Source organism: Corythoichthys intestinalis, chromosome 18, assembly GCF_030265065.1.
Source record: "Corythoichthys intestinalis isolate RoL2023-P3 chromosome 18, ASM3026506v1, whole genome shotgun sequence".
NCBI lineage: Eukaryota > Metazoa > Chordata > Actinopteri > Syngnathiformes > Syngnathidae > Corythoichthys > Corythoichthys intestinalis.
Genome location: NC_080412.1, coordinates 46,894,421 through 46,919,217, shown reverse-complemented (window position 1 = coordinate 46,919,217; position 24,797 = coordinate 46,894,421). Strand labels below are relative to the sequence as shown.

General features: G+C 39.3%; 1 protein-coding gene across 9 annotated transcripts in view; it reads left to right on the top strand.

The window, feature by feature from the left end:
* The window catches only part of acaca (acetyl-CoA carboxylase alpha), a 102,125-nt gene that overhangs the window by 9,554 nt on the left and 67,774 nt on the right, over nt 1-24,797 (top strand). For all 9 annotated transcript variants that reach the window (XM_057820071.1, XM_057820069.1, XM_057820072.1 and 6 more), the window contains exons 3-23: nt 1,381-1,513; nt 1,594-1,732; nt 2,649-2,758; nt 2,825-2,906; nt 2,987-3,085; nt 3,171-3,277; nt 3,359-3,469; nt 5,258-5,467; nt 5,657-5,827; nt 11,180-11,341; nt 11,416-11,579; nt 13,262-13,412; nt 13,555-13,658; nt 14,224-14,451; nt 16,358-16,508; nt 16,576-16,710; nt 16,781-16,927; nt 20,483-20,671; nt 21,989-22,089; nt 22,301-22,389; nt 22,514-22,638. In XM_057820071.1, the coding sequence (XP_057676054.1) occupies nt 1,381-1,513; nt 1,594-1,732; nt 2,649-2,758; nt 2,825-2,906; nt 2,987-3,085; nt 3,171-3,277; nt 3,359-3,469; nt 5,258-5,467; nt 5,657-5,827; nt 11,180-11,341; nt 11,416-11,579; nt 13,262-13,412; nt 13,555-13,658; nt 14,224-14,451; nt 16,358-16,508; nt 16,576-16,710; nt 16,781-16,927; nt 20,483-20,671; nt 21,989-22,089; nt 22,301-22,389; nt 22,514-22,638 (2,908 nt within the window). The remainder of the gene's footprint in view (nt 1-1,380; nt 1,514-1,593; nt 1,733-2,648; nt 2,759-2,824; nt 2,907-2,986; nt 3,086-3,170; nt 3,278-3,358; nt 3,470-5,257; nt 5,468-5,656; nt 5,828-11,179; nt 11,342-11,415; nt 11,580-13,261; nt 13,413-13,554; nt 13,659-14,223; nt 14,452-16,357; nt 16,509-16,575; nt 16,711-16,780; nt 16,928-20,482; nt 20,672-21,988; nt 22,090-22,300; nt 22,390-22,513; nt 22,639-24,797) is intronic.

Sequence of the window (24,797 nt, the reverse complement as noted above, 5' to 3'; positions counted from 1 at the left end):
ACCATTTCTGTGTAGATTTGGCCATATGTTTAGGGTCATTGTCTTGCTGAAAGACCCAGTGACGACCCATCTTCAGCTTTCGGGCAGAGGGCAACAGATTTTGATTTCAAATGTCCTGGTATTTCAAAGCATTCATGATGCCATGTACCCTCAGTGATCAGTGGGTCAGTGATGCTGTGGGGCTGTTTTGCTTCCAAAGGCCCTGGGAACCTTGTTAGGGTGCATGGCATCATGAATGCTTTGAAATACCAGGACATTTTTAATCAAAATAAAAAATTACAATATATATCTATACATCTAATATATATACTGTATCTTGGTCTCACACAAAAATACACACGGTCCCAGGCTTCAACTGGGACCGTGTGCTTTGGTCAGATGAGACCAAGATTGAGCTTTTTGGCAACAAACACTCAAAGTGGGTCTGGCGTGCCATGAAAGATGCGCATGCTGAAAAGCACCTCATACCCAACTGTGAAGTATGGGGGTGGGTCAGTGATGCTGTGGGACTGTTTCGCTTCCAAAGGCCCTGGGAACCTTGTAAGGGTGCATGGCATCATGAATGCTTTGAAATACCAGGACATTTGGAATCAAAATCTGTTGCCCGAAAGCTGAAGATGGGTCGTCACCGGGTCTTTCAGCAAGACAATGACCCTAAACATATGGCCAAATCTACACAGAAATGGTTCACCAGACACAAAATCAAGCTCCTCCCATGGCCATCTCAGTCCCCAGACCTTGTTTTGTTGGCAAAAGGGGGTTGTACAAAGTATTAACACCAGGGGTGCTAATAATTGTGACACACATTATTTGATGTAAAATAATTATTTCTTTATGTGGCATTTATTCCCCACTGAATAAATGCACTTGTATTGAAGGTTGGATATTTCTCTTTTTTTTTCCCATTAAGGTCCCATATTATTTGAATAAAAAAAAATATTAGAAGCTAAAAAACACATCTTAACCAGCGGTGTCAATAATTATGGAGGGCACTGTAATATTGATGATGCTGTATCGAGGTCAAAACACGAACGCATTAAAATCGTGAATTTACGATTATAAAATTAGTTAAAAACATATAGTGTACTATTGTGGTTGTGCCACATAATGACCATCTATCAGCTAAAAAATGAACTATTTCAGCTTTTCATGACTATATCTTAAAATCTTTAGTTGAGGTTCGTTTCTCGAGAATCACCCTATTGTCGTCAATGGCACTGAAACTGATTATTCACCATCAGCCCTCCTAGTTCAACTTGCTTGAGGCAAAGCATGTTCACGACGCCAATATTTCACAGCTGCAAAAACAAACGCCTAGGGATTTAGTAGTTTTCTCTTAATCTTGTACACAGCTTTGAATTTCTGGCCTTCTCGAAACAGGCCGAGTATGTCTGGGCTGCACTTGATGAAGCAAAACCGCGATCGCCGGCGCATCGATCTGCAGAGGGACTTCACCGTGGCCTCTCCTGCCGAGTTCGTGACGCGTTTTGGTGGCAACAAGGTCATTGAGAAGGTAAAAACGTCTTGGACTTTGTGGTCATCTTCTGTCACGTGGCACGTTTGCACTACTTCTGTTCTCTTTTGCTTCTTCAGGTACTTATCGCTAACAACGGAATCGCCGCGGTCAAGTGCATGCGCTCGATTCGCCGCTGGGCTTATGAGATGTTTCGGAACGAACGGGCGATCCGATTTGTGGTGATGGTGACCCCAGAGGACCTGAAGGCCAATGCTGGTAAGGATTAGCAACATACACTGCTGGCCAAAAGTATTGGCACCCCTGCAATCCTGTCAGTTAATGCTCAATTTCTCCCAGAAAATGATTGCAATTATAATGCTTATGCTTTGGTAGTGATATCTTCATTTATTTCGCTTGCAATGAAAAAACACAAAAGAGAATGAAAAAAAAAATTACACGAAACTCCAAAAATGAGCCGGACAAATATATTGTCAACCTCAACCTCACACTTGGTAGCACAACCTTTAGACAAAATAACTGGGAACAACCGCTTCCGGTATCCACCAATACTTTTGTCTGGCCCATTTTTGGAGTTTTGTGTAAAATGATGATGATGTAATTTTTTGGGTGTTTTTCATTGCAAGCAAAATAAATTAGGATATTACTACCAAAGCATTTGTAATTGCAATCATTTTCTGGAACAAATTGAGCTTTATCTGACAGGATTGCAGGGGTGCCAATACTTTTGGCCAGCAGTGTACACATTACTTAAGTGAAAATGTGCCATCTACCAGGGGAGTCAAACTCATTTTGGTTCGTGGGCCAAATTTATGGCAATTAGACTTGTGATTTTTGTGATCGAGTGCATGCACTACTGCACTTGGCTCACTTCCGTGTCCCCAATTACATCATGAGTTAACAAGGAAGTTAATTTGAGTTTGAAACCCATGGTTTAAAGGACCGTGAAGCTGCGTGAATGAATGAATGAAAAGCAAGTCGCGTCGTAATCAGTGATAAGATGATTCCGAACAAAAGTTAACGCGGTGTAGCGCATATTTAGTCAATGACATACATGTATAAACAACCGTTTACGTTTGATCGCTTTTTTTAGTGGAAACTGAGAGTCCCTTGCAGTTTTAGAGCCGTCACCACTGGACTGAATGCAACATTTTTGTCTTTTTTCCCCCTTCAGAATATATAAAAATGGCCGATCATTATGTGCCTGTGCCGGGAGGGACTAACAATAACAACTATGCCAATGTGGAGCTCATTTTGGACATCGCTAAACGAATACCTGTGCAGGTAACGCAGGTTTCCTTTTGCATTATCACGGGATAAATTTGCACATTTCTGGATGTTACCCTACAGGCCGTGTGGGCCGGATGGGGTCACGCTTCGGAGAACCCTAAACTGCCTGAGCTGCTCCATAAGCACGGCATTGCTTTCATGGGTATTGTTTTCTGCCAACAAAAAGCTTCTCAGCTTGAAATAAATGATGATTTTTTCTTTTACTGCCATTTTATTCCTCAGGTCCTCCAAGTCAAGCAATGTGGGCACTCGGAGACAAGATTGCTTCGTCTATTGTGGCCCAGACAGCCGGGATCCCCACCTTACCTTGGAGTGGATCAGGTACGATTGATCTAGTTTCTTATAATTCCACAAAAGGAGTTCATGATTTATTTTTGTAATAGCTTGATTGATTTGTTTATTCCAGGCCTGACCGTCGAGTGGTCCGAAGTCAATCAAAAGAAACGAATCATAAATGTTCCTCAGGACTTGTACGAGCGCGGCTGCATCCATCATGTAGACGACGGCCTAAAAGTAAGCGCGTTGGCGGCCTCTAGTGTTAGACGCGCTGCAAAAAGCTGCATTTACGCGACATGTATTTGTGTCTACCGACAGGCTTCCGAGAAGGTGGGCTACCCCGTGATGGTCAAGGCCTCCGAAGGAGGGGGCGGTAAAGGCATCCGTAAAGTCAATTGCGCTGATGATTTCCCAAACCTATTCAGACAAGTGAGTTCAAATGAAGCACCGCGTTTCATAGGGCTGTCACGATACAATTCTTATCGCGACCCATGATTCGACACGCATTTTTTTCTTTTTTTAAATGTGAAATATATTTGACTTAAGTGGTATTGATACTTACATGTTATGGAACAAAACACCTGAAAATGTAGCACGCAAAATAAATGAATAAATACAAATATAACGATACTCTATCCCTCTTCTCTAAAATATTAATAATGCCTTGAGTTACGTGGCGTCTTTAAAGCACTGTAAAAAATTAAGTATTTGACATAAAGTGGTATGAAAAAGTATCTGAACTAGGGTTGTTCCGATCATGTTTTTTCGCTCCCGATCGTTTTAGTTTGAGTATCTCACGACCCTGATATTTCCCGATCCGATTGCTTTTTTTTGCTCCCGATACAATTCCAATCATTCCCGATAATTTTTCCCGATCATATACATTTTGGCAATGCATTAAGAAAAAATGAATAAAACTCGGACGAATATATACATTCAAGATACAGTACATAAGTACTGTATTTGTTTATTATGACAATCATCAAGATGTCATTTACATTATTAACATTCTTTCTGTGAGAGGGATCCACGGATAGAAAGACTTGTGACTTTGTATATTGTGACTAAATATTGCAATCTAGTGTATTTGTTGAGCTTTCAGTAAATGATACTGTAGCCATGCCCAAATGCGTGATGGGAAGTGCAACCATGACTGTGCTTAGTGCTACCAACTGATATATCTTCTCTGCGTTGGGAAATAAAATAGGGTGTTAAGAAAAAGATCAATTACTACCTTGCTTCCCCACATTGCTTCCCATGATATTTCTAATCGTAGGGAGAGGGATTGTAAGGCTTTAGCCATTTAAAACAAGGCTTCAAAGGCTGCCAAAATTCACTCTACTCATTTTACGCTGCCTTTTAGCTCTCTATATAGGTAAAACGGCGCCATTACAGATTGAGTGCGACAGTGCGTGAGTGGGTCATGCAGCGCATTCATTAATTGCGTTAAATATTTCAACGTGATAACTTTTTTAAAAAATTAATTACCGCCGTTATCGGGATAAATTTGATAACCCTACCTCAAGCCTAAACTAAAGACTCTGGATAAATGTAACATATTATGTCTGTAACGTTAAATACAATTAGAAAACGATTTAATTGAAAAATACATATATATTAAAAAAAGGCATGGCCGATATTTTTTTGCCGATTCCGATACTTTGAAAATGACGTGATCGGTCCCGATCGATCGGGACATCTCTAGTTCATACAGATAACTTTGTGCTAAGAAAAATGCCATTGTTTAAAAAAAAAAAAAAAAAAAATCGAACATCTTAAGCAGTTACTCATAATATTACTCATTACTTGAGTATTCATTTCACTGGATAATTTTTTACTTGTACTTGAGTACATTTTTTGGATGACTACTTTTACTCGAGTAATATTATTTTGAAGTAACGCTACTCTTAAGTTTTGGCTACTCTACCCACCTCTAATTATATATAATTTTGGCTGTTTTTTATCGAACTGGGCAGGCTATGACTTATGTTCTAATCCGGCAGCCATGCTGTTGTGTCCATTCAACACTTTTTGCAATCTAGTCGACACCTTGGTTCGTGTCGTTGCTCGTGACCTGCCCATACGAACATTTGGTTTCAACTCTGATTCTATCGTTTCACACCCTGAGACGGGATGGTGACTTCAGTTTGGATACGCGTATCGTTACGGCCTTATTAAGTTGAAACTGAACTGACTGTTTTTCAACGAATGTTCCAGGTGCAAGCAGAAGTTCCAGGTTCCCCCGTGTTTGTGATGCAGCTGGCGAAGCACGCTCGTCACTTGGAGGTCCAGATCTTGGCAGATCAATACGGCAATGCTATTTCCTTGTTCGGCAGAGACTGCTCGGTGCAGCGCCGTCATCAGAAAATTATAGAGGAGGCGCCTGCGACCATTGCCACATCTGATGTCTTTGAGGACATGGAAAAGGTGTAAAGCGCATACCTTCCGCTAATAATGCTAGATTGTTCATGGCTAGTGTCATCTGAATATTCTCAATAATATTCCACTTCTCTTGTTGATGGAGATTTACCTTGGGTTGATCTTTCTCGGCGGGTTTTGAATTTTGGACAAAATTTCACCAGGAAGTTAACGCGTCATTTTTCCCTTCCTATCCAGTGCGCTGTGAAGCTGGCGAAGATGGTGGGCTACGTGAGTGCGGGAACAGTGGAATACCTCTTCAGTCAAGACGGCAGCTTCTACTTTCTGGAGCTCAACCCTCGCCTGCAGGTTGAACATCCCTGCACCGAGATGGTGGCTGATGTCAATTTGCCGGCCGCTCAACTGCAAGTGAGTCACACGTAGAAAACAAGACAAGCTGGACAACGTTGTCGGCCGTCTCTCATCACATTTATGCTCGAGTGCATCTGATACTCTAGGTCAGGGGTGTCAAACTCATTTTGGTTTGCATTAATGCGAATTAGATCTCATGTGGGCCAGTTTATTTTTGGCCAAATAAGTCTATTTAGAGGCTGCCACTGACAGCGCTAGACGTCCATTGGATGTCTATTGCTGTCAATGAGTTCATTTTGCATCATTTCCATGTGTTTGGGTATTTTCAAGCTGCTTCCTGTTGATTTTGGGGCACTTCCGGGGGACTTTCTGATAATTTGGTGTCATTTCCTGTTGGTTTCGGGGCATTTTTGCGTCACTTCCTTGGGTGCCATTGACGGCGCTAGACGTCCGATCCATTTCGACTTGGCGAATGATCGAATGTAACTGCAGACATGAAAGTGAACGAAAGTGCAATCGATCACGCAAATCTATGGTTTTATGGTGCCAATGTCAATTGAAGGAATCAGACCTTTTAGGCAGATTGCCGGAACCACGCCAGCCGAACCGTCGCTCTGGCGCAGATCCAACGACCCGGGACGGTGAAATCTCAACAACCCGGTCAAAACTCCCTGCGTTCTCCTCAGTCTTAACCACTTGTACTAACTCCATTATGCGTATGCAAGCTGGAAGAAGGCTTCAAAGCACAAGCTGACAATTTATTCTGAGTCAACAGCAATCATACAGCACAGAGGAACCCAGTCGAGGATCCAAGGTCACCATATCACAAGTCAACAAAAGGTTCCCGAGAAAAACGATTAGTTATAAATTCAGTCTTTTGAAGGCTCTCTCGCGGGGTGGGCTCTGGCCAGAAAGAAGGGTGTGTTTAACCCTTTAATGCCTGCAATATGAAGTAATTGTAAGAGAATCAAATATTTGAAATAAAATAAGGTCTTAATGAAACCTTTTTTTTCAAATTTGTAAAAAAGAAAAAAAAATATGTGTAATAAGCGCTCTAATATCCATAACCCTTGCTAAATCCTGTTTTATTTTTTTTTTTGTCATGGAACCTGCAGATGCATGAGTTGACTTGCATCCATTGTTTTTTAAGATATTTCAAAATTCTGAATTAGTCTCAAAATCACGAAATTCTAAGTGTATCAAATGTGATACATTTGGCAAGAAAGGGCTAGGCGTTGTTTAGGATTATTGTCTGTTTGTGGATTGGACAGGAGGATTTGGGAGTTACTGTTGTCAGGGCAACGAGGGTTGTGGATTTTGCCAACTCGGCATCAAAGGGGGTTTTGGAGTCTTGTCAGCCGTGTTATCAACAGTGTTGTTAATTTTACGTTAAAAAAGTAATTAATTACAGTTACAAATTACTTCTCCCAAAAAGTAATTGCTTTAGTAACTCAGTTACCTGAATGTAAGAGTAATTAGTTACTTGGCAAAATAACAAGTGATAATTTTCATGGTATTTTTTTTTTCTCAAAAAAACAAAAACAAAAAAAAACCGGTCACACAATGTGAAGTTTAAAGGGGTTTGGGGACAATTGGCCCTAGCCCAATTCTTTACCCTCCACCCAACTAGACACAAGGGTATTGCGATAACTAGATTGTAACCTTTGCCTTTGTGGAAGTAATTTAAAGTTGTAAATCAACTGTTAAAGTTGTTAAAATTGCTCCCGTTATTGCATTAGTTCCCATCTGTCTACTTTCAACATGTGGAAGTTTTAAAACTGTTTCATCATTTAAAGATAGATTAAATGGTAAATGGTGTTATACTTATATAGCTCTTTTCCACCTTTTAAGTCAAGATTTTGCCGATTTAGGAGCATTTTAGATAAAAAAAAAAAAGAAAGTTACCAAGGTTCGCTATGACGGATCTCTACATCAGAGCCTTCCTGAGAGGTCTACTGCTTTAAGATGGCGGCTGTTTACTAACGCATGTAGTCCTTAAAACATGTTGCCAATGCAGCCGTGTCTGTCATTTGCATCTAGTTCTATAATATGTGATATCTACCGTATCATGTGGGCTATGGCTACAGTCAGGTATTATTGAAGCCACCTAGCATCGTGTTTGCAACAGCGTCTTCCTGCTCTGCTCTCTCGTCTCCGTGAGTCCGTCTCTCTCAGACTTTTTTTTATTCAACCAACTTAGTAACGCATAGTAACGCACGCCTTTCCCGCCTCAGTAACGGTAACGGTGTTGCCAGGATGAGAAAAATAATTAGTTAGATTACTCATTATTGAAAAAAATAACGCCGTTAGTAACGCCTTTGTATTGGTTATCAATTGGTTATCGGGTGTTCTCCGGTGTTCCTTGTGTTTGGACGGGGCGTCCCGCCATTTGTTCTGGACTGCCCGGGAGAACTGATTGCGAGAGTTGGTAGTGCAGATGTGGGCTTGTAGATGTCAGTGTCAATCTTGCTCAGTCAGTTGCGTGACGCACACTTTAGGCTTCCGTGATAAGAAGGCGTCATGTATCTCTTATGCCCTATATTCTGCTTGTTTTCCTTAAACTATGGTATAAGTGCTATTTATCTTATATTGGGTGTGTTACAGTAATGCAAACCATTAGATGGTGCCTATGAGAAAAGGTATTATCTCCTTCACAAGATAAAAGTAGATGATATTTTTCATGTACAGTATGCCTGTCTGACAGAACAACCCCGTAGGCCGGATTGGACCCCCTGCCCATTTGACACCCCTGCTCTAAACTAGCCCAGGCCCCCATCTCCATAGCAACTAACTGCTCAAGAGCAACATCATTGTTGCCGATGCAGAGCAATTGGTCACGTGATGTGTGGATTGTGAGTGTATTTAGGTCAGGGGCAGTCAAGCAGAAGTTGCATTTTTTCAGTTGATTAGACATCACTGTTGGAGCCAACTTCTTTTTACAAGGAAACTGTGCTCACTGTCTAAGTGACTTGTGTTAGTTGTTGTTGAGTCATTTCATTGACCAAAATGGACTGAACGTCTTGCACCGTCAATGACTGTAAATGAGATAGTAAAGTTGCGAATAAACCTTGTGTAGGGTATTTCATCCTTGCTGACCGCCGCCGTAGGGCGAATAAACAAACAAAAAAACCCCAAAATATGTAAGTCGCACTTGAAGGAATCTGACCTTTTAGCCAGACTGCCGGAAGCAAGCCAGCCGAACCGCCGGACCTGCGGTGGCACAAATCAAACGACGCTGGTGAGACCCCGACAACCCGGCCAAAATGCCAAACTCTGTGCCTACACCTTAGTCTTAACCCCTTGTACTGACTCCATTTTGAAAGCTGGAAGAAAGCTTCGAAGCACAAGTTGACAATTTATTCAGGTCGACAGCGATAATACAGCACAGATGAAGGACCCAGGCGAGGATCCAAGGTCACCATATCACAAGTCAACAATAGGTTACCGAGAAAAATGACAATGCTTAGTTAATAGGGGTGTAACGGTACACAAAAATCTCGGTTCGATATGTACCTCGGTTTTGAGGTCCCAGTTCGGTTCATTTTCGATACAGTAATAAAACAAAATGCAATATATAAATGTGCTAGTTGTTTATTACACACTTTTGTGCTTTCAACAATAGTAACATTAGCCTATAAAAAGATAGAATTCTGCTAAAAAAATAGCGGGTATTTAAAGATAATCCAACAACAATTTGCCTTTCAGACCCCGCGTACTGGTCAGCTTTCTTTCTGAAAGAAAGAAGAAAAAAGAAGTCCTGTGCTAAAGAGAAAAGCAATCCCAATGACAAAGATTTTAACATGTATTTTACAAATGAAATGCCTTAATGAAACATTTATTCTCTTATGAACGGTTTTCAAAAGCTTTATTGGTGGATTTTCTCAAGTTAAAGTGCCACACAGAAATTAATTAATTGTGTAAGCAGGATGTGTGTATTATTCTTATCATTTAATTACAAGTGTTTTAGCTCATTTCAGTTTATTTAAATGGGCTATTATTTATTTTATCATGTGTTTATATTTTACAAATGTGATGTAGTATTTATATATATTGTATATTTTATGTTGTAATATAATCTACACAAAGAAGCTGTAACCCAATCGACTCACAGCCTCGAAAAGTAAGGGTTATATGACGTCAGAAACTCGTTCGGTACGCATCCGTTCCGAACCTAGCACCACGTAACCAAACGGTTTAATACTATTACGTGTACCGTTTAGTACTGCAACGGTTAATCGATTAACTCGAGTATTCGGTTAGAAAAAAAATATTCGGATTAAATATTGCTGCCTCGAGTATTCGTTTAATTAAAGTGGCGTTAAAATGGTTTGTTTTGAAAGTGTTTGCATTTACTTTTATTGATTTGGGTGGATACACTGCCCTCTCGTCTGCCTCATTTCACATGGCTGAATCCAGCTTCTCCCTGTTAAGACCAACATAAGTTAAGCTTTTGTTTGAGCTAATGTTTTTTTTAATGTATTCGTTATTTAGTTTAAAGGTATATTTAGCTGTTTTTTGTGGGAATATGTGTTCGAACAATTTGTTAAGAGCATTGTAAAAAACGTTGGCATTGTATAGCATTTAAACTAGTGGAATTTTACTATGTAAGTTAATCAATTCTTCTTTTATTGCACATATATCGTCATTCATTTACTTTTTTATACTGTTCGAGGCTCAGGTCAGGTATTTTAATTTTGTATGTTCCTTATTCGATTACTCGATTATTCGAACTAACTAGTTCATCGATTAATCGACTACTAAAATAATCGTTAGCTGCAGCCCTAGTACCGTTACACCCTTATGAGTTAAACATTCAGTCTTTTTGAAGGTTCTTGCAGGGCGGGCTGCCAGAAGAACAAGGATTTGTTTGGGCGTTGTTTAGAATTATTGTCTGTTTGTGGATTGGACAGGAGGATCCGGGAGTTACTGTTGTTAGGGCAACGATGTCAGTCGGGTTATCAGTTGGATATCGGGCGTTCTCCGGTGTTCCTTGTGTTGGGACAGGGCATCCCGCCAGTTGTTCTGGACTGTCCGGGTGCAGACATGGGCTTGTCGCCTTCAATCTTGCGCTGTCAGTTGTATGACGCACACGTTGGACTTCCGTGCTAAGAAGGCGTCACGTATCTCTTATGCCCTATATACTACTTGTTTTCCTTATATTGGGTATGTTAGAGTAATGCAAACAGTCAAACAGTAAATACGAGAAACGATACTATTCCTTGATTGATTATATTAAGTGTGTTAGAATAATGCAAACAGTTGGACGGTGCCTACGAGAAAAGGTACTATCTCCTTCACACCTGAGTATGACTAGCAGGCCCAGCCCAACTATGGACATATTTGTTCAGGAAAATATGATTATCGATGATTAGCCTTTATTCTCTTGGCTCATTCAATAATCTTGTACAGATCGCAATGGGCATCCCCCTTTACCGAATCAAAGACATCCGGATGCTGTACGGCACGCAGCCCTGGGGTGACACTCCCATCGATTTTGAGGGCCTTTCCGCAGTCGCCTCCCCACGAGGACACGTCATCGCAGCTCGCATCACCAGTGAAAATCCAGACGAGGTACGCGCCTTCCTTATCCAAATTGCTCTTCAAATCTGGCAGATTGTTTTTAATGAAACGCTGTCTGATTCCAGGGTTTCAAGCCGAGCTCCGGTACGGTCCAAGAGCTGAACTTTCGCAGCAATAAGAACGTGTGGGGCTACTTCAGTGTAGCAGCAGCCGGTGGACTTCACGAGTTTGCCGACTCCCAGTTTGGACACTGTTTTTCTTGGGGAGAGAATCGCGAAGAAGCCATCTCGTAAGTGTACTGTATTCACAAATTGTTTTTGTAACTACTACCAATCAGGGCCGTGCAGAGACTGATGGAGGGGTAGGTGCTCATACATCAAAAGATGCACATGAACAAGTATTTCATACACCTTACAACAACATAATTTCCATTTCAACCAGCTTTACAGTATAATTGGCTGTGACTGTGACACTTTAATTAGGAGGAGGAATAGTGAATAGAAATCAACACCGTCATCAACACTTTCTGGCCATGACTCAGTGAGTCTTTACCTCTTCTTCTTTCAACCTCTACATCAAAACGTCCTTCTTAAACTTGTTGTTCATCTGAGAACAAACCAAATCAGATGGTCACTGAGCCATTGTCAGCACAGTGTTTTTCAAAAGTATTATTTCATTATTGTCCATATTTGACAACTCTAGGACCTAATAATTAATAAAGTAATGACGTAAAATGTTATAGAACAATAGCATTGTAATTGTATTCATAATTGTTTCATTTTATCCCTGAATATCCTTGCAAACTGTGTTATTCATACAAATTGTGCCATTCACCCAGCTGATGATGGATCCACTGCCTTTAGCAGCCTCATCCAGCTTTTTAAAAAAATGTTTTAATCCCTCTACATCCCTTCCTTACGAGGCAAGTCTACATAATGAAATATAAAAAAATCTGATTCCTTGGTGGCTTTTATTTTTTAACGCTTTCTTAATTGCTCTCAATAACTATGGATGTAGGTTTGTGTTTTTATTATTAAATCAAAAAAAGTTGCTTCAATCAAAATATATATTTTCAATCAAAAAAGTCACTTCAATAAAAAAAAAAAAAAAAAAAAAGTGTTTGAATGCAAAGATAAATTTGAGGCTAAAAAAGGAACAACATGGTGCTTCAATCAAAATAATATTTTCAAAGAAAAATTATATAAAATTGCTCTTCCCAAAAGATAAAAATTATTTTTTTATTTTGAAAATATTTTTAATTGAAATTATTATTGTTTTGATTGAAGTTCAAGAGGTTTTGAACTCAGTTTTTTGAAGTGTAAAAAGTTTTGAACGCACTTTTTAAAAAAAAATTTATTGAATCAGTCCGAGACAAATGTTGCACTTCGCTATTGGTCAGACATGTTTGAGTGACAAGTGGCTACACCAATGGCTTATTTCTGAAAAGCTTGAAGAAGCAAGAATCATGCCCACCATCGTTGGGCCGGCCTGAGCCGTCAGCTCGAGCCCCAGCTGAAAATAGTGCGGCTCAGGCAGATGACGCGCTCGATGCGATTTTTCCAGCTTTCAAAATGGAGTCAGTACAAGGGGTTAAGACTAAGGTGAATGCGCGGAGTTTGGCCTTTTGACCAGGTTGTAGGTGTCTCGCCTGCCCGGGTCGTTGGAGCTGCGCCAGTGCGGGTCCGGCGGTTCGGCTGTTGTGATTCCAGCAATCTTGCTAAAAGGTCAGATTCCTTCAGGGCAAAGGGGCAGGTGCTCAAGCGCCCTCCGCCCCCTGCACGTACCTGCTACCCATGTTCATAGGTGTGATTTATAGGGAGTAGGGTGGGTTGCAACCCGCTCAATAATCCAAACCAGCCTCAGAACTGCTTCAGGTGGAAATCGCAACCCCCCCCAATGTTGACTCAAAGTGACAACCCTTACCTGTGCTGTAAACCTATCGAAAAATGCATGTTTTGTTTTTCTCTCTAGTAACATGGTTGTAGCTTTGAAGGAGTTGTCCATCAGAGGAGACTTCAGGACCACAGTGGAATACCTCATCAAGCTACTGGAAACGGAGAGCTTTCAGCACAATAGCATTGACACGGGCTGGCTCGATAGGCTCATCTCTGAGAAGATGCAGGTGTGGAGAGATGCTGCTGCTTTCACCCATATTGCATACACTTTATAGTCACTAGCCGCAACAATCCAATGATGTTAAGATATTGATGCGCCACAATTGTACCTCATGAACTCGGTAGGTAAAAAGTATTTGTCGCTTTTAGGCCGAGCGTCCCGACACAATGCTGGGACTTGTGAGTGGAGCACTTCACGTGGCGGATGTTAATCTGAGGAACAGTGTGTCCATTTTCCTGCATTCTCTGGAGAGGTAAGCATGCGTATTTGTCTCTTTTAGTTGAAAAGGTGGCAGTCATCCATTTTCGGAAGTTTATTTCATGCAGATACAGAATGAATTCTCCCTAATACAATGTGTAAATTTCAAGTTACATGGGTAAACGACTCTTTTTGTTGTGCTGATTGAGTCATTATAATCACGTAGTATGTGTTGTCGGAATGATTGAATATGATTCCTTAAATGTATTGAAGTTGACCTGTGGAACCTAGGCTGGTTCAAACCGGTCAGAATGACAAGGCAGTTTTATCAAGAGCTAAACATGTCTATAGTTATCAATCACTGAAATGTCTCTTACTGCAATCAATCATGGAACATACTATTATAGCAGTCGATACTATATTGTGAACCTTCATTGGTAAAAGCAAATATTTAATAACCATTTAATAATCATCTTATCAAAAAATGTTCAATCGCATTTGACGGTCAAAGTGAATTGGATGTCTGTTGCCGCAATGGCAGTGATTGAGTTCATTGTCTATTAAAATTTTGATTTCAAGTGTCCAGAAACTGCTCATAGTATGTGTACAATGTGACACAGGGGTCAGGTGTTACCGGCGCACACACTTCTCAACACTGTGGACGTGGAGCTTATCTACGAAGGAATTAAGTACGTCGTAACCGTGACTCGGCAGTCTCCCAACTCCTACGTGCTCATCATGAACAACTCAACGGTGGAAGTGGATGTCCATCGGCTTAGCGATGGAGGCTTATTACTGTCCTATGATGGCAGCAGCTATACTACCTACATGAAAGAAGAGGTTGACAGGTGAGATGAATATAGCACTGCCTATTTATGGTTCACAGTTATAAACGATGATATTTTCAGGTATTCAGAGCTGGGTAGTACCACGTTTCATGTACTCCGTTACATATACAGTAGCTTTTTGAGAAAAATGTACTTCTAAGAGTAGTTTTACTATGCCATACTTTTTACTTTTACTTGAGTAGATTAGTGAAGAAAGAACACTACTCTCACTCCACTACTTTGGGCTACACAAGAGTCGTTACATTTTTCTTCTTTATTCTACATATTAGATATATTGATTTTTTTTGCCAGCGATGCCAAGAGTTGCTCTACCAATTTCACCAATGAAACGTCGCAACAATAATCACGACTCCGTTATACCAATCAGATGCAAACTTGCTGTTCTATGATCACGCCAGGCTGTTCAATCATGTGGCGTCCTTAAAGCACCGTAAAAAATGAAGTATTTGACATTGAGTGCTGATTTAAACCTCTCTCCCAGTTTTATTTGGCGCCGAATGACCGTGGAAAAATGGAGATATTTATATATCCATTTAATTTCATTCTAGTAACTATAAAGAAACTATCGTAATTTCCCGAATATAAGGCGCACCCGTGTATAATGCGCACCCCAAATTTACTTGTAAAATCTAGGGAAAATTATTGTACCCGTTTTTAACGCGTACCCTAATTTTAGCACCAATAAATAGAAGAACACAAGAAAACAGAGCTCATGTACAGATACAGAAATGTCATTTTACTGACTGGTGAAACACAGCACCAGCATAGCACATTGGTAGTTCAAAACATTACCATAAACTGACAATATTTACGGTAATAATATGATTTGACAACTTCTCCAATTTACCAGAATCTTGGAGAAAACAAAACAGATGTGACTTTTCTTTTAAAGGTTGCTGTATAACTTGCTCGTTTCATCATGATGAATAAATGTTTCTTCCATGGATTGATATGGTAAAATGAAAGCGAGAACGTAAGTCGGAAATCCGAGCGAGCTCATCGCTGTCGAGGCGACACTAACAATAGGAACTACTGTTATTTGGGTTTAAGTTTCCCGAGGGACAGATATAGTTGACAGACACAGGAAGTCTGTGTTGTTACGTTTGTTATGGTCCGAGTTGCGGAGCTGCAATAAACGTTGACTCAAATGAGTTCAAGAAACTAAATTCTGTGCTTTATGAAGAGTGAAAAAAGCAGAATTTAACACAGACGAAATCATTCGGTCAATCGGAGTGAAGTATTACCGAAACAAAATGTTTTACCATTTGACGTCAGGTATCGTAATGGTCGGCAATGGGTCGCCGCATACGTTTCTTCAACACAACGTGGCCGTGTCAATTAAAAAAAATCGGTTTTCATATATATATATTTCTGTCTCGATCCATGTACCCGTTTATAATGCGCACCATGATTTTACAAGTTGATTTGGGGGAAAAAAAGTGCGCGTTATATTCGGGAAATTACGGTATTCACTATTTAAACTAGGAACCATTTTCCTCCACTAGAGGGCACTCATGCTTTTTGGACTAATAATGCTTCCTTTTTGTCATTTTTTATCTCTCGGTGGAATTCAGTGATTTTTTTTTTTTTTTCAGTTTTGTATTTCTTAGGCTTAATGTGGTTATGTAATGGGTTATTGTACAGTATCATATATATAACAACAGTTCATATAGATAACTTTGTGTTGAAAATGCCATTGTTTAAAAAAAAAACAAATCAAACAAAAATGTAAGCAGTTACTCATAATGTTGCTCATTACTTGGGTATTCTTTTCACCAAATACATTTTTACTTACCTATACTTGAGTACATTTTTTGGATGAATACTTTTACTTGAGTAATATAAATTTGAAGTAACGTTACTCTTACTTGAGTAAAATTTTTGGCTACTCAACCCACCTCTGCAGGTATCGCATCACAATAGGGAACAGGACTTGTGTTTTTGAGAAGGAAAATGATCCGTCGCTGCTGCGATCTCCCTCGGCGGGAAAAATCATCCAGTACACGGTCGAAGATGGCGGTCATGTCTTTTCTGGACAGTGTTACGCCGAAATTGAGGTAGCTCCTTGTTGTGTACCGAGTAGAAACTGTATGCATTTATTGAGTGGATTGTTGTCAATTACAGGTGATGAAGATGGTCATGACCCTCACGGCCGCCGAGTCGGGTTGTATTCATTATGTCAAGAGGGCAGGAGCATCGCTGGAGCCCGGTTGTGTCATTGCCAAACTTCAACTGGACGACCCCACCCGAGTGCAACAGGTACAGGAGTCATGTCAGTACCACGTTGAACGACACCATCCAAATGTTTTCAAATGAATTTGGTTTCCAGGCGGAGCTGCACACGGGTACCTTGCCCTCCACCCAGGCGGTGGCTCTCCGCGGAGAGAAACTACACCGAGTTTTCCACAACACGCTGGACCACCTTGTTCATGTCATGAGTGGCTACTGTCTTCCTGAGCCTTTCTTTAGTGCCAAGGTGAGATCACAGGAAGTTCTTTTCAGGCTCCTTCCTTGTTGTTTTCGTCAACGATGACGATAACGAAAATATTGCGTCGGCAAACAATTTTTTTCCATAATGATGACGACGACGACTAGCTCCAAACTCGTCTCGGGAGACGAAAACCTAACGAGACGAATGCCAGTTTTCGTCTGACGAGAGGAAAATGCCACATGTCATATGTTTACAAAGCGTGATATTTTCTTATTGTACGTCTGCCTGCATCTTAGCAGTGTTTTGGTTGTGCCACTCATATAAAACCGATGTTTAGGATGTCCTTCAAGCCAGGCTGCGCTCCAGGCTTACTTATTGTGAAACACATGGTAAGATTTGTTTTCTTTTTTTTCTTTGTTTTCTTCGCAAGAGAGAATATGTAATGTTGCTTTTGCCTTGGAAGATCTATGCTGAGTTAGGGATGTCCCAATCCAGGTTTTTGCACTTCCGATCCGATACAGATATTGTTTTGCACTTCCGATCCGATACCGGTACTGGCCGATACCGATACCGACCCTTCTGAGCATGTGTTAAAGTTTAAAGTTATTTAGCCTCCTTACTTAGTTGTCAGACTCATGTTGAAAAAGGTTTTAGTACTCTTGATAACAACTAGCCAGCTGAATTAGGTGAGTTAGAATAACACACAACGGTTGGTAACAAGAAACTGACCTGTTTATTCAGTGACATACACAAAACATTATAAATAACAAACAGAAATGGCATAGTCAGTCAGTAAAACGTGCAAATAATATTGTAAACTGTCTTAAAAAAGCAAAACACACCAACAATCTCAGTGGAAAATCCCACAAATCCCCCCAAGCTATTAGATGCTTTTAATGTTTATGCATTAGTTACAAAAATTGTATAAAAAGCCTCTCAGGTTTAAATAAACGACTATTTCAGTATCAAGTTAACTTTTAAAACAGTAAATAAAATACCAAGTCCCCATTCTGTATCAGCAGCTTTAAACTACATTCATTTCATTTTGCGAATCAACTGTTAAAGTTGTTAAAATTGCTCCCGTTATTCCATAATTTCCTTTCTGTCTACTTTCGACATGTGAAAGTTTTCAAACTGTTTTGAAGATAGATTCAAGTCAGGATTTTGCCTATTTAGGAGTATTTTACATAAAAAGTTAATTAGGTTCGCTTGGAAGGTTCACAACAGCCTACTAGGGAAGTCTTCTGCTTTAAGATGGCGGCAGTTTACTAACGCATCTGGTTTTCAATACTTCAATGTTGCTAACGCCGTCGAGTCTGTCGTGTAGCATCTTGTTCTATATACCGTATTTTTCTGACTATAAGTCGCAGTTTTTTTCATAGTTTGGCTGGGGGTGCGACTTATACTCAGGAGCGACTTATGTGTGAAATTATTAACACATTTTTATATCATTTCACATGTTAATTATGTGTTTGGAGTGACACTGATGGTTTGCTAAACTTGTTAGCATGTTCTTGATGCTATAGTTATCTGAGTAACTCTTAATAGCTATTTTACGTTAACATACTGGCCACATTCGCATTTTGTTGTTCATACATCATGTAACATTATCATACTATACACTTATTCAGCGTGTTGTTCTATATTGTATTTTAATTTCAAATTGCCTTTCAAGATGAAATATCTGTTCTATGTGCTGGATTTGATCAAGTAAATTTCCCCCAAAAATGCGACTTATACTCCAGTGCGACTTATATATGTTTTTTTCCTCTTCATTGGGAATTTTATGGCTGGTGCGACTTATACTCGGGTGCGACTTATAGTCCGAAAAATACGGTACATATGATATCTATTATCTCCAGTAAAACGATGTTGACGTAGTTTGTAGCGGCTATCAGCAGCAGTAAGGTATTCTTGTGTTTTTTATCCAGCGGCATGAGTTGAGCTAAAGCCGTGAGTTGAGCATTGGCATTACCCGGGTCTAAGACAAGTTATGTTTACTTTCGGGACGCAATGCGGTCAGTTTCTCATTGCGTCCCGCTATACTTGACATATTTCAATAATCGGAATTTGGATGTTTGTGATTCGTTCTCGAATCTTCCACGGCCGAATCGCGTGGACGGTGCGTCTTTACTCACGTGAGATAATGGCTTGTCATCCAGAATGAATTCTTCGGCAATGACTCCTGTTATTCTCTGGGCTTTGGGACTGTCGAGTGCCAGTTTGTCACGCATAGCAAAAGTTTCTGCCAGTGTTAGTTGCGTAGGACCTTTCTTTTTGTCTTCGGTTTTCTTAAAATACTCCTCATATTGTTTGTGGTGGTATTTCGCTAAATGCTTGATTAGGTTGGTTGTATTAAAACTTCTTACAGCTTTACCACTACGCTTGCCTTTATTGTGGCATATGTTGCTCCCTGCCTCTTCGTCTTTGTCGTCCTTTAAGGTGAAATGATCCCACACAGCTGACACTTTTACCGATAAAGTCCCTCGGTAAATTGGGAGACGGTAATGTAAATGAAGTGTGTTGAAGGTGTGCCGTATAATGCGGACCGGATTTTAGGGAAACTGAAGCAAAAACTAGAATGGATTATGTAAACCGGTGCGCTGGAAAACCCGGGCCGGACTTTAAAAAAAAAAAAAAAAACTGGATCGGAAGTCTGGATCGGAATTTTTCCCGTATTCCGATCTGATACCGATGCGCATTTTTTTGCCCATATCGGGGATCGGGACATCTCTATGCTGGGTGATCATCACACAATAAATGTAACTGGTAGCGTTTGTGTTTACATTAGCATTAACTTTAGTGTGGCAAGGTTTGTTTTTACAGTTTTTGGCGTCCAGCAGGCGGGCATAATTCATCAAAAATAATGTACTGTTGTCCTGCTGATTGTGTAAGTTGGCGTTGTTCTCGTAGATGCTACAATATGTGCTCGTCAATGTTCTTTCCAAATGGTTGGAAAGCTTTATTTAATTTTGGGCTAATACCTTTGAATTTCAAAGATGTTTTGAGTATTTGTGACAAAGACGAACACATTTTGAAATGACTAAGACTACCGTATTTTTCGGACTATAAGTCAGTTTTTCTCATAGTTTGGCTGGGGGTGCGACTTATACCCAGGAGCGACTTATGTGTGAAATTATTAACACATTATTATATCATTTCACATGTTTTTTTTTTGTGTTTTGGAGTGACACTAATGGTTTGGTAAACTTGCTCGCATGTTCTTTATGCTATAGTTATCTGAATAACTCATTATTGCTGTGTTATGTTTACATACTTGTCACGTTTGCATTTTGTTGTTCATGCATCTTGTAACATTAACATACTGTACACCTTTTCAGCATGTTGTTTTATATTGTATTTTAAATTGCTTTTCAAGATGACATCTCTCTGTTCTATGTGTTGGATTTTATCAAGTAAATTTCTCCCAAAAATGTGACTTATATTCTGGTGCGACTTATACATGTCTTCGTTGGGCATTTTATGGCTGGTGCGACGTATACTCAGGTGCGACTTATAGTCCAAAAAATACGTTAATAAGTATTTTCGTCCAAAAGACTGGTAAAAACAAAACATGGAGCTCCTTCTTTGTATTTGCAGTTGAAAGAGTGGGTGGAAAGGCTGATGAAAACCATGCGTGACCCCTCGCTGCCACTGCTGGAGCTTCAAGACATTATGACCAGCGTCTCTGGTCGCATCCCGCCTGCTGTGGAGAAAGCCATCAAGAAGGAGATGGCTCAGTATGCAAGCAACATCACCTCTGTGCTTTGCCAGTTTCCCAGTCAGCAGGTGAGCTAATGCATCACACATCATGTTTACTTTCAATCCTTACAGAGGTTATTGTCGGCCCTGGTCAAGTTGAAGCATGAAGCGTTTCATTAAAAAAAAAAATTAATAAAAAAAATCAGGAGAAGGAAAACTCAAATCAGAGTGGATGCAAACGTTTATGCCACAAGATGGCAGTAAAACAACATTGTTCTTTGACGGCCACAAGAGAGCGCCATGAACACATTTTTATTGCTGACTTGAGCACAAAAATGGCAAATGGGGGAATTTTTCAGTGACCAGAATAGGTCAATGAAGATTTTACATAATTGTTGTTCATATGCAAAATACAGGTGCAATGAAATTGTAAAAAGTGGATCTAATAATTCATTTTTGCAGTCAATCGTAAAGGAAACGCGTCCTTGTGTTTACAAATGAAGATTCTTACCATGATTTAAGTGATTTTTAAAAATGTTTTTTTAAGTTTGAGACTTGTGACTGTAAACGTTTAACCCTGCAAGGCCTGGGCCCACTTGATTTTGCATACCTTTGATGTTACCTTTATATTTCAAAGAAAAAAAAAAGGTTCAAAATTGCCTGGTTGGGTCCCTTTTTCAGGACATCGTAACCGTCTTGTCCAAACTGTTGTTTTCTTCACTGACCAATTATTATCAATATTTTGGATCAAAAAAGACAACAACAACAAAAAAATCCCAATTTTTTTGGTCAGAATTGGTAATATTGATGTCTCTTTGACAACCAAACATGCTCGACAAAACGTTTTTAAGCTTGATCATATTAACATTCAACAGAAAAAAAATGAAGCTGAATAGTTTGACAATTTAGCAGAAATGGCAGGTATGGTCATAGGCATTTTTGTCCTTACCACATACAATGGTCAAATCGGGTTATCTACAGTAGACCAAAAATGCAAAATAGTGAAACTATATATATATATATATATATATATATATATATATATATATATATATATATATATATATATATATATATATATATATATATATATATATATATATATATATATATACCATCTAACACAAAATTGGTTTGAAGTATATAGCTTTGTGAGGATAGGTGTTACACCCATCACCTTATCAAGGCATTATACATACAATCAATCTTTTCAATTTGTATATAGATGTGTGTGTTCGAGACACTTGATCGGTTATTGTGTCCTGTAAAAAAGGAACCCACCAGGCCATCGTGAAGAATACTTTGCAATCTAAAGGCAACATCGAAGGCTTGCAAAATCAGACAAAATTGGCCCAGTGGCAGGTTGATTTAAGTACTTCTAATTCTTTTTTTTTTTTTTTTCAGATTGCAAACATTCTCGACAGCCATGCGGCAACTCTTAACAAGAAGTCTGAGAGAGAAGTCTTCTTCATGAACACTCAAAGCATTGTACAGCTGGTGCAAAAGTCAGTCCTTGAATTGTATACATTGCCGTCTTGTATGTCAAAAGTCAGACGACTTAATGTACACCATAGGTGTCAAACTCATTTTGGTTCGCGGGCCACATTTATGGCAATTGGATCTCACGTGCCCCGGACTAGTTTATTTTTGGCCAAATATCTTAACTCGATAGAAAAAGAAAAGGGCTATAGCAATATTTTGTTTTTTCTCTCACAGATATCGCAGCGGGATTCGCGGTTACATGAAAGCCGTGGTGATTGATTTGCTCAGACAATACCTGAAAGTAGAGATCCAGTTTCAGAATGGTGAGAAGTTGTAGTCTTATTTACCCGTTTAATACCAGATTTTTCCGTTAGGTGACGCTCTTTCGCAATGAACAGATTTTCTGGTCTGTTTGAAACAATACAAATATTTTTGCTTATTTCCCAGGGCACTATGACAAGTGTGTTTTTGCCCTGCGTGAGGAAAACAAAGGTGACATGGCAAATGTGCTCAACTATATATTTTCCCATGCCCAAGTCACCAAGAAGAACCTGCTGGTAACCATGCTGATTGTAAGTGTCCATTGTACAGTGTTTTTTGGGAATGCTTTTTAACATACTGTATATTAGGGCTGTCAAATTTTTCACCTTAACGGGCGTTATTAGTTTTTTTAAAAAAATTAATCACGTTAAAATATTTGACGCAATTAACGCATAAACGGAATGCCCCGTTCATGTGTTGCCTCAAACAGTTTACAATGGCACCGTTTTAGCACATTGAGAGCAAAAAGGCAGAGAAATGTGAGTGGACACAGGCCTTCATTGGACCGCGCCTTTTATTGGCTTAACCTTTGGCAGCCACTACTAACAGTCATGGTTGCCCAACTTCCCATCATGCATTTGGGCGGAGCAAGAGGCGATCTTTTTCTTAGCACGCCTAATTGAACACAACGCAGAACATACTGTATACCATTTGCAGCCACCACTGACAGTCATGGTTGCTGTTTTATGAAATTTACGGGTTAACGGTGAGTCAGTAACAGGCACACTTTTGCAAAATAGACAATGTTTTTTTATGATTATTGCAGAGTTCAAAATGCTTATTGAGTAATATGTAAATCCCGTCCGTGATGCCACTAATGTTACACGAAATTTACGGGTTCGCGGTGAGTCAGTAACAGGCACACTTTTGCAAAATAGTCAATGTTTATTTATGACAATTGCAGAATTAATGATGTTTACTGATTACAGTCCCACATAAAAGCAAGCAATACAGACATCAAAACGAGCAATACTAGTGGTAACGATAACGCTAGATCTAGATTGTCACTTGTAATATCCCCGCGCTACCGTCTAAGCACAAATATTCCTCTAAGAATAAAAAGAACTCTTACCGTGACAAAAGGGCGGAGAGCCAAACGCCCCGATCAGAGTCCGCCAAAGGATGCCTCTTTTGACTCTGATCGAAGTGATTAGAAGTGAGAATCTAGATCTAGCGTTATCGTTACCACTCGTTATGCTTGTTTTGATGTCTGTATTGCTTGCTTTTACTGTATGTGGGATTGTAATCAATAAACATCATTAATTCTGCAATTGTCATAAATAAACATTGTCTATTTTGCAAAAGTGTGCCTGTTACTGACTCACCGCGAACCCGTGAATTTCGTGTAACAGTTGCCCAACTTCCCATCATGCATTTGGGCGGAACAGTTAAGTCGCTACAGTATCATTTAGTGAAAGCACAACAAAAATAATATTCCTATCCCTCAAAAAAATAATATTCACAAAAAGAAAAGCGCTCAATGCAAAGACAACTGGCATTCCCAATCAAATAGCTATGCAAAATACACATAAATGTTAATACTGTTAATGCCATCTTGTGGATTTATTGTTATAATAAACAAATACAGTACTTATGTACAGTATGTTGAATGTATATATCCGTCTTGTGTCTTTCCATTCCAACAATAATTTACAGAAAAATATGGCATATTTTAGAGATGGTTTGAATTGTGATTAATTACGATTAATTCATTTTTAAGCTGTGATTAACTCGATTAAAAATTGTAATCGTTTTGACAGCCCTAATATATTTACATTCAATATGTTGATTTGGTAAAATTCAATGTCATCGCACTTGGTATGCCAGTACAGTTTATGCATTTTTGTGCATATGTATCCAAGCATTATTAGTAGGGCTGTCAAAATGATCGCGTTAACGGGCGGTAATTAATTTTTTAAAATTGATCACGTTAGAATATTTGACGCAATTAATGCACATGCCCCGCTCAAACAGATTAAAATGACAGCACAGTGTCTTGTCCACTTGTTACTTGTGTTTTTTTGTCGCCCTCTGCTGGCGCTTTGGTGCGACTGATTTTATGCGTTTAAGCACTGAGCATTGTGTATTGACATCAACAATGGCGAGCTACTAGTTTATTTTTTGATTAAAAATTTTACCAATTTTATCAAAACGAAAACATTAAGAGGGGTTTTAATATAAAATTTCTATAACTTGTACTAACATTTATCTTTTAGGAACTACAAGTCTTTCTATCCGTGGATCCCTTTAACAGAAAGAATGTTAATAATGTTAATGCTATCTTGTGGATTTATTGTTATAATAAACAAATACAGTATTTACGTACAGTATGTTGAATGTATATATCCGTCTTGTGTCTTATCTTTCCATTCCAACAATAATTTACAGAAAAATATGGCATATTTAATAG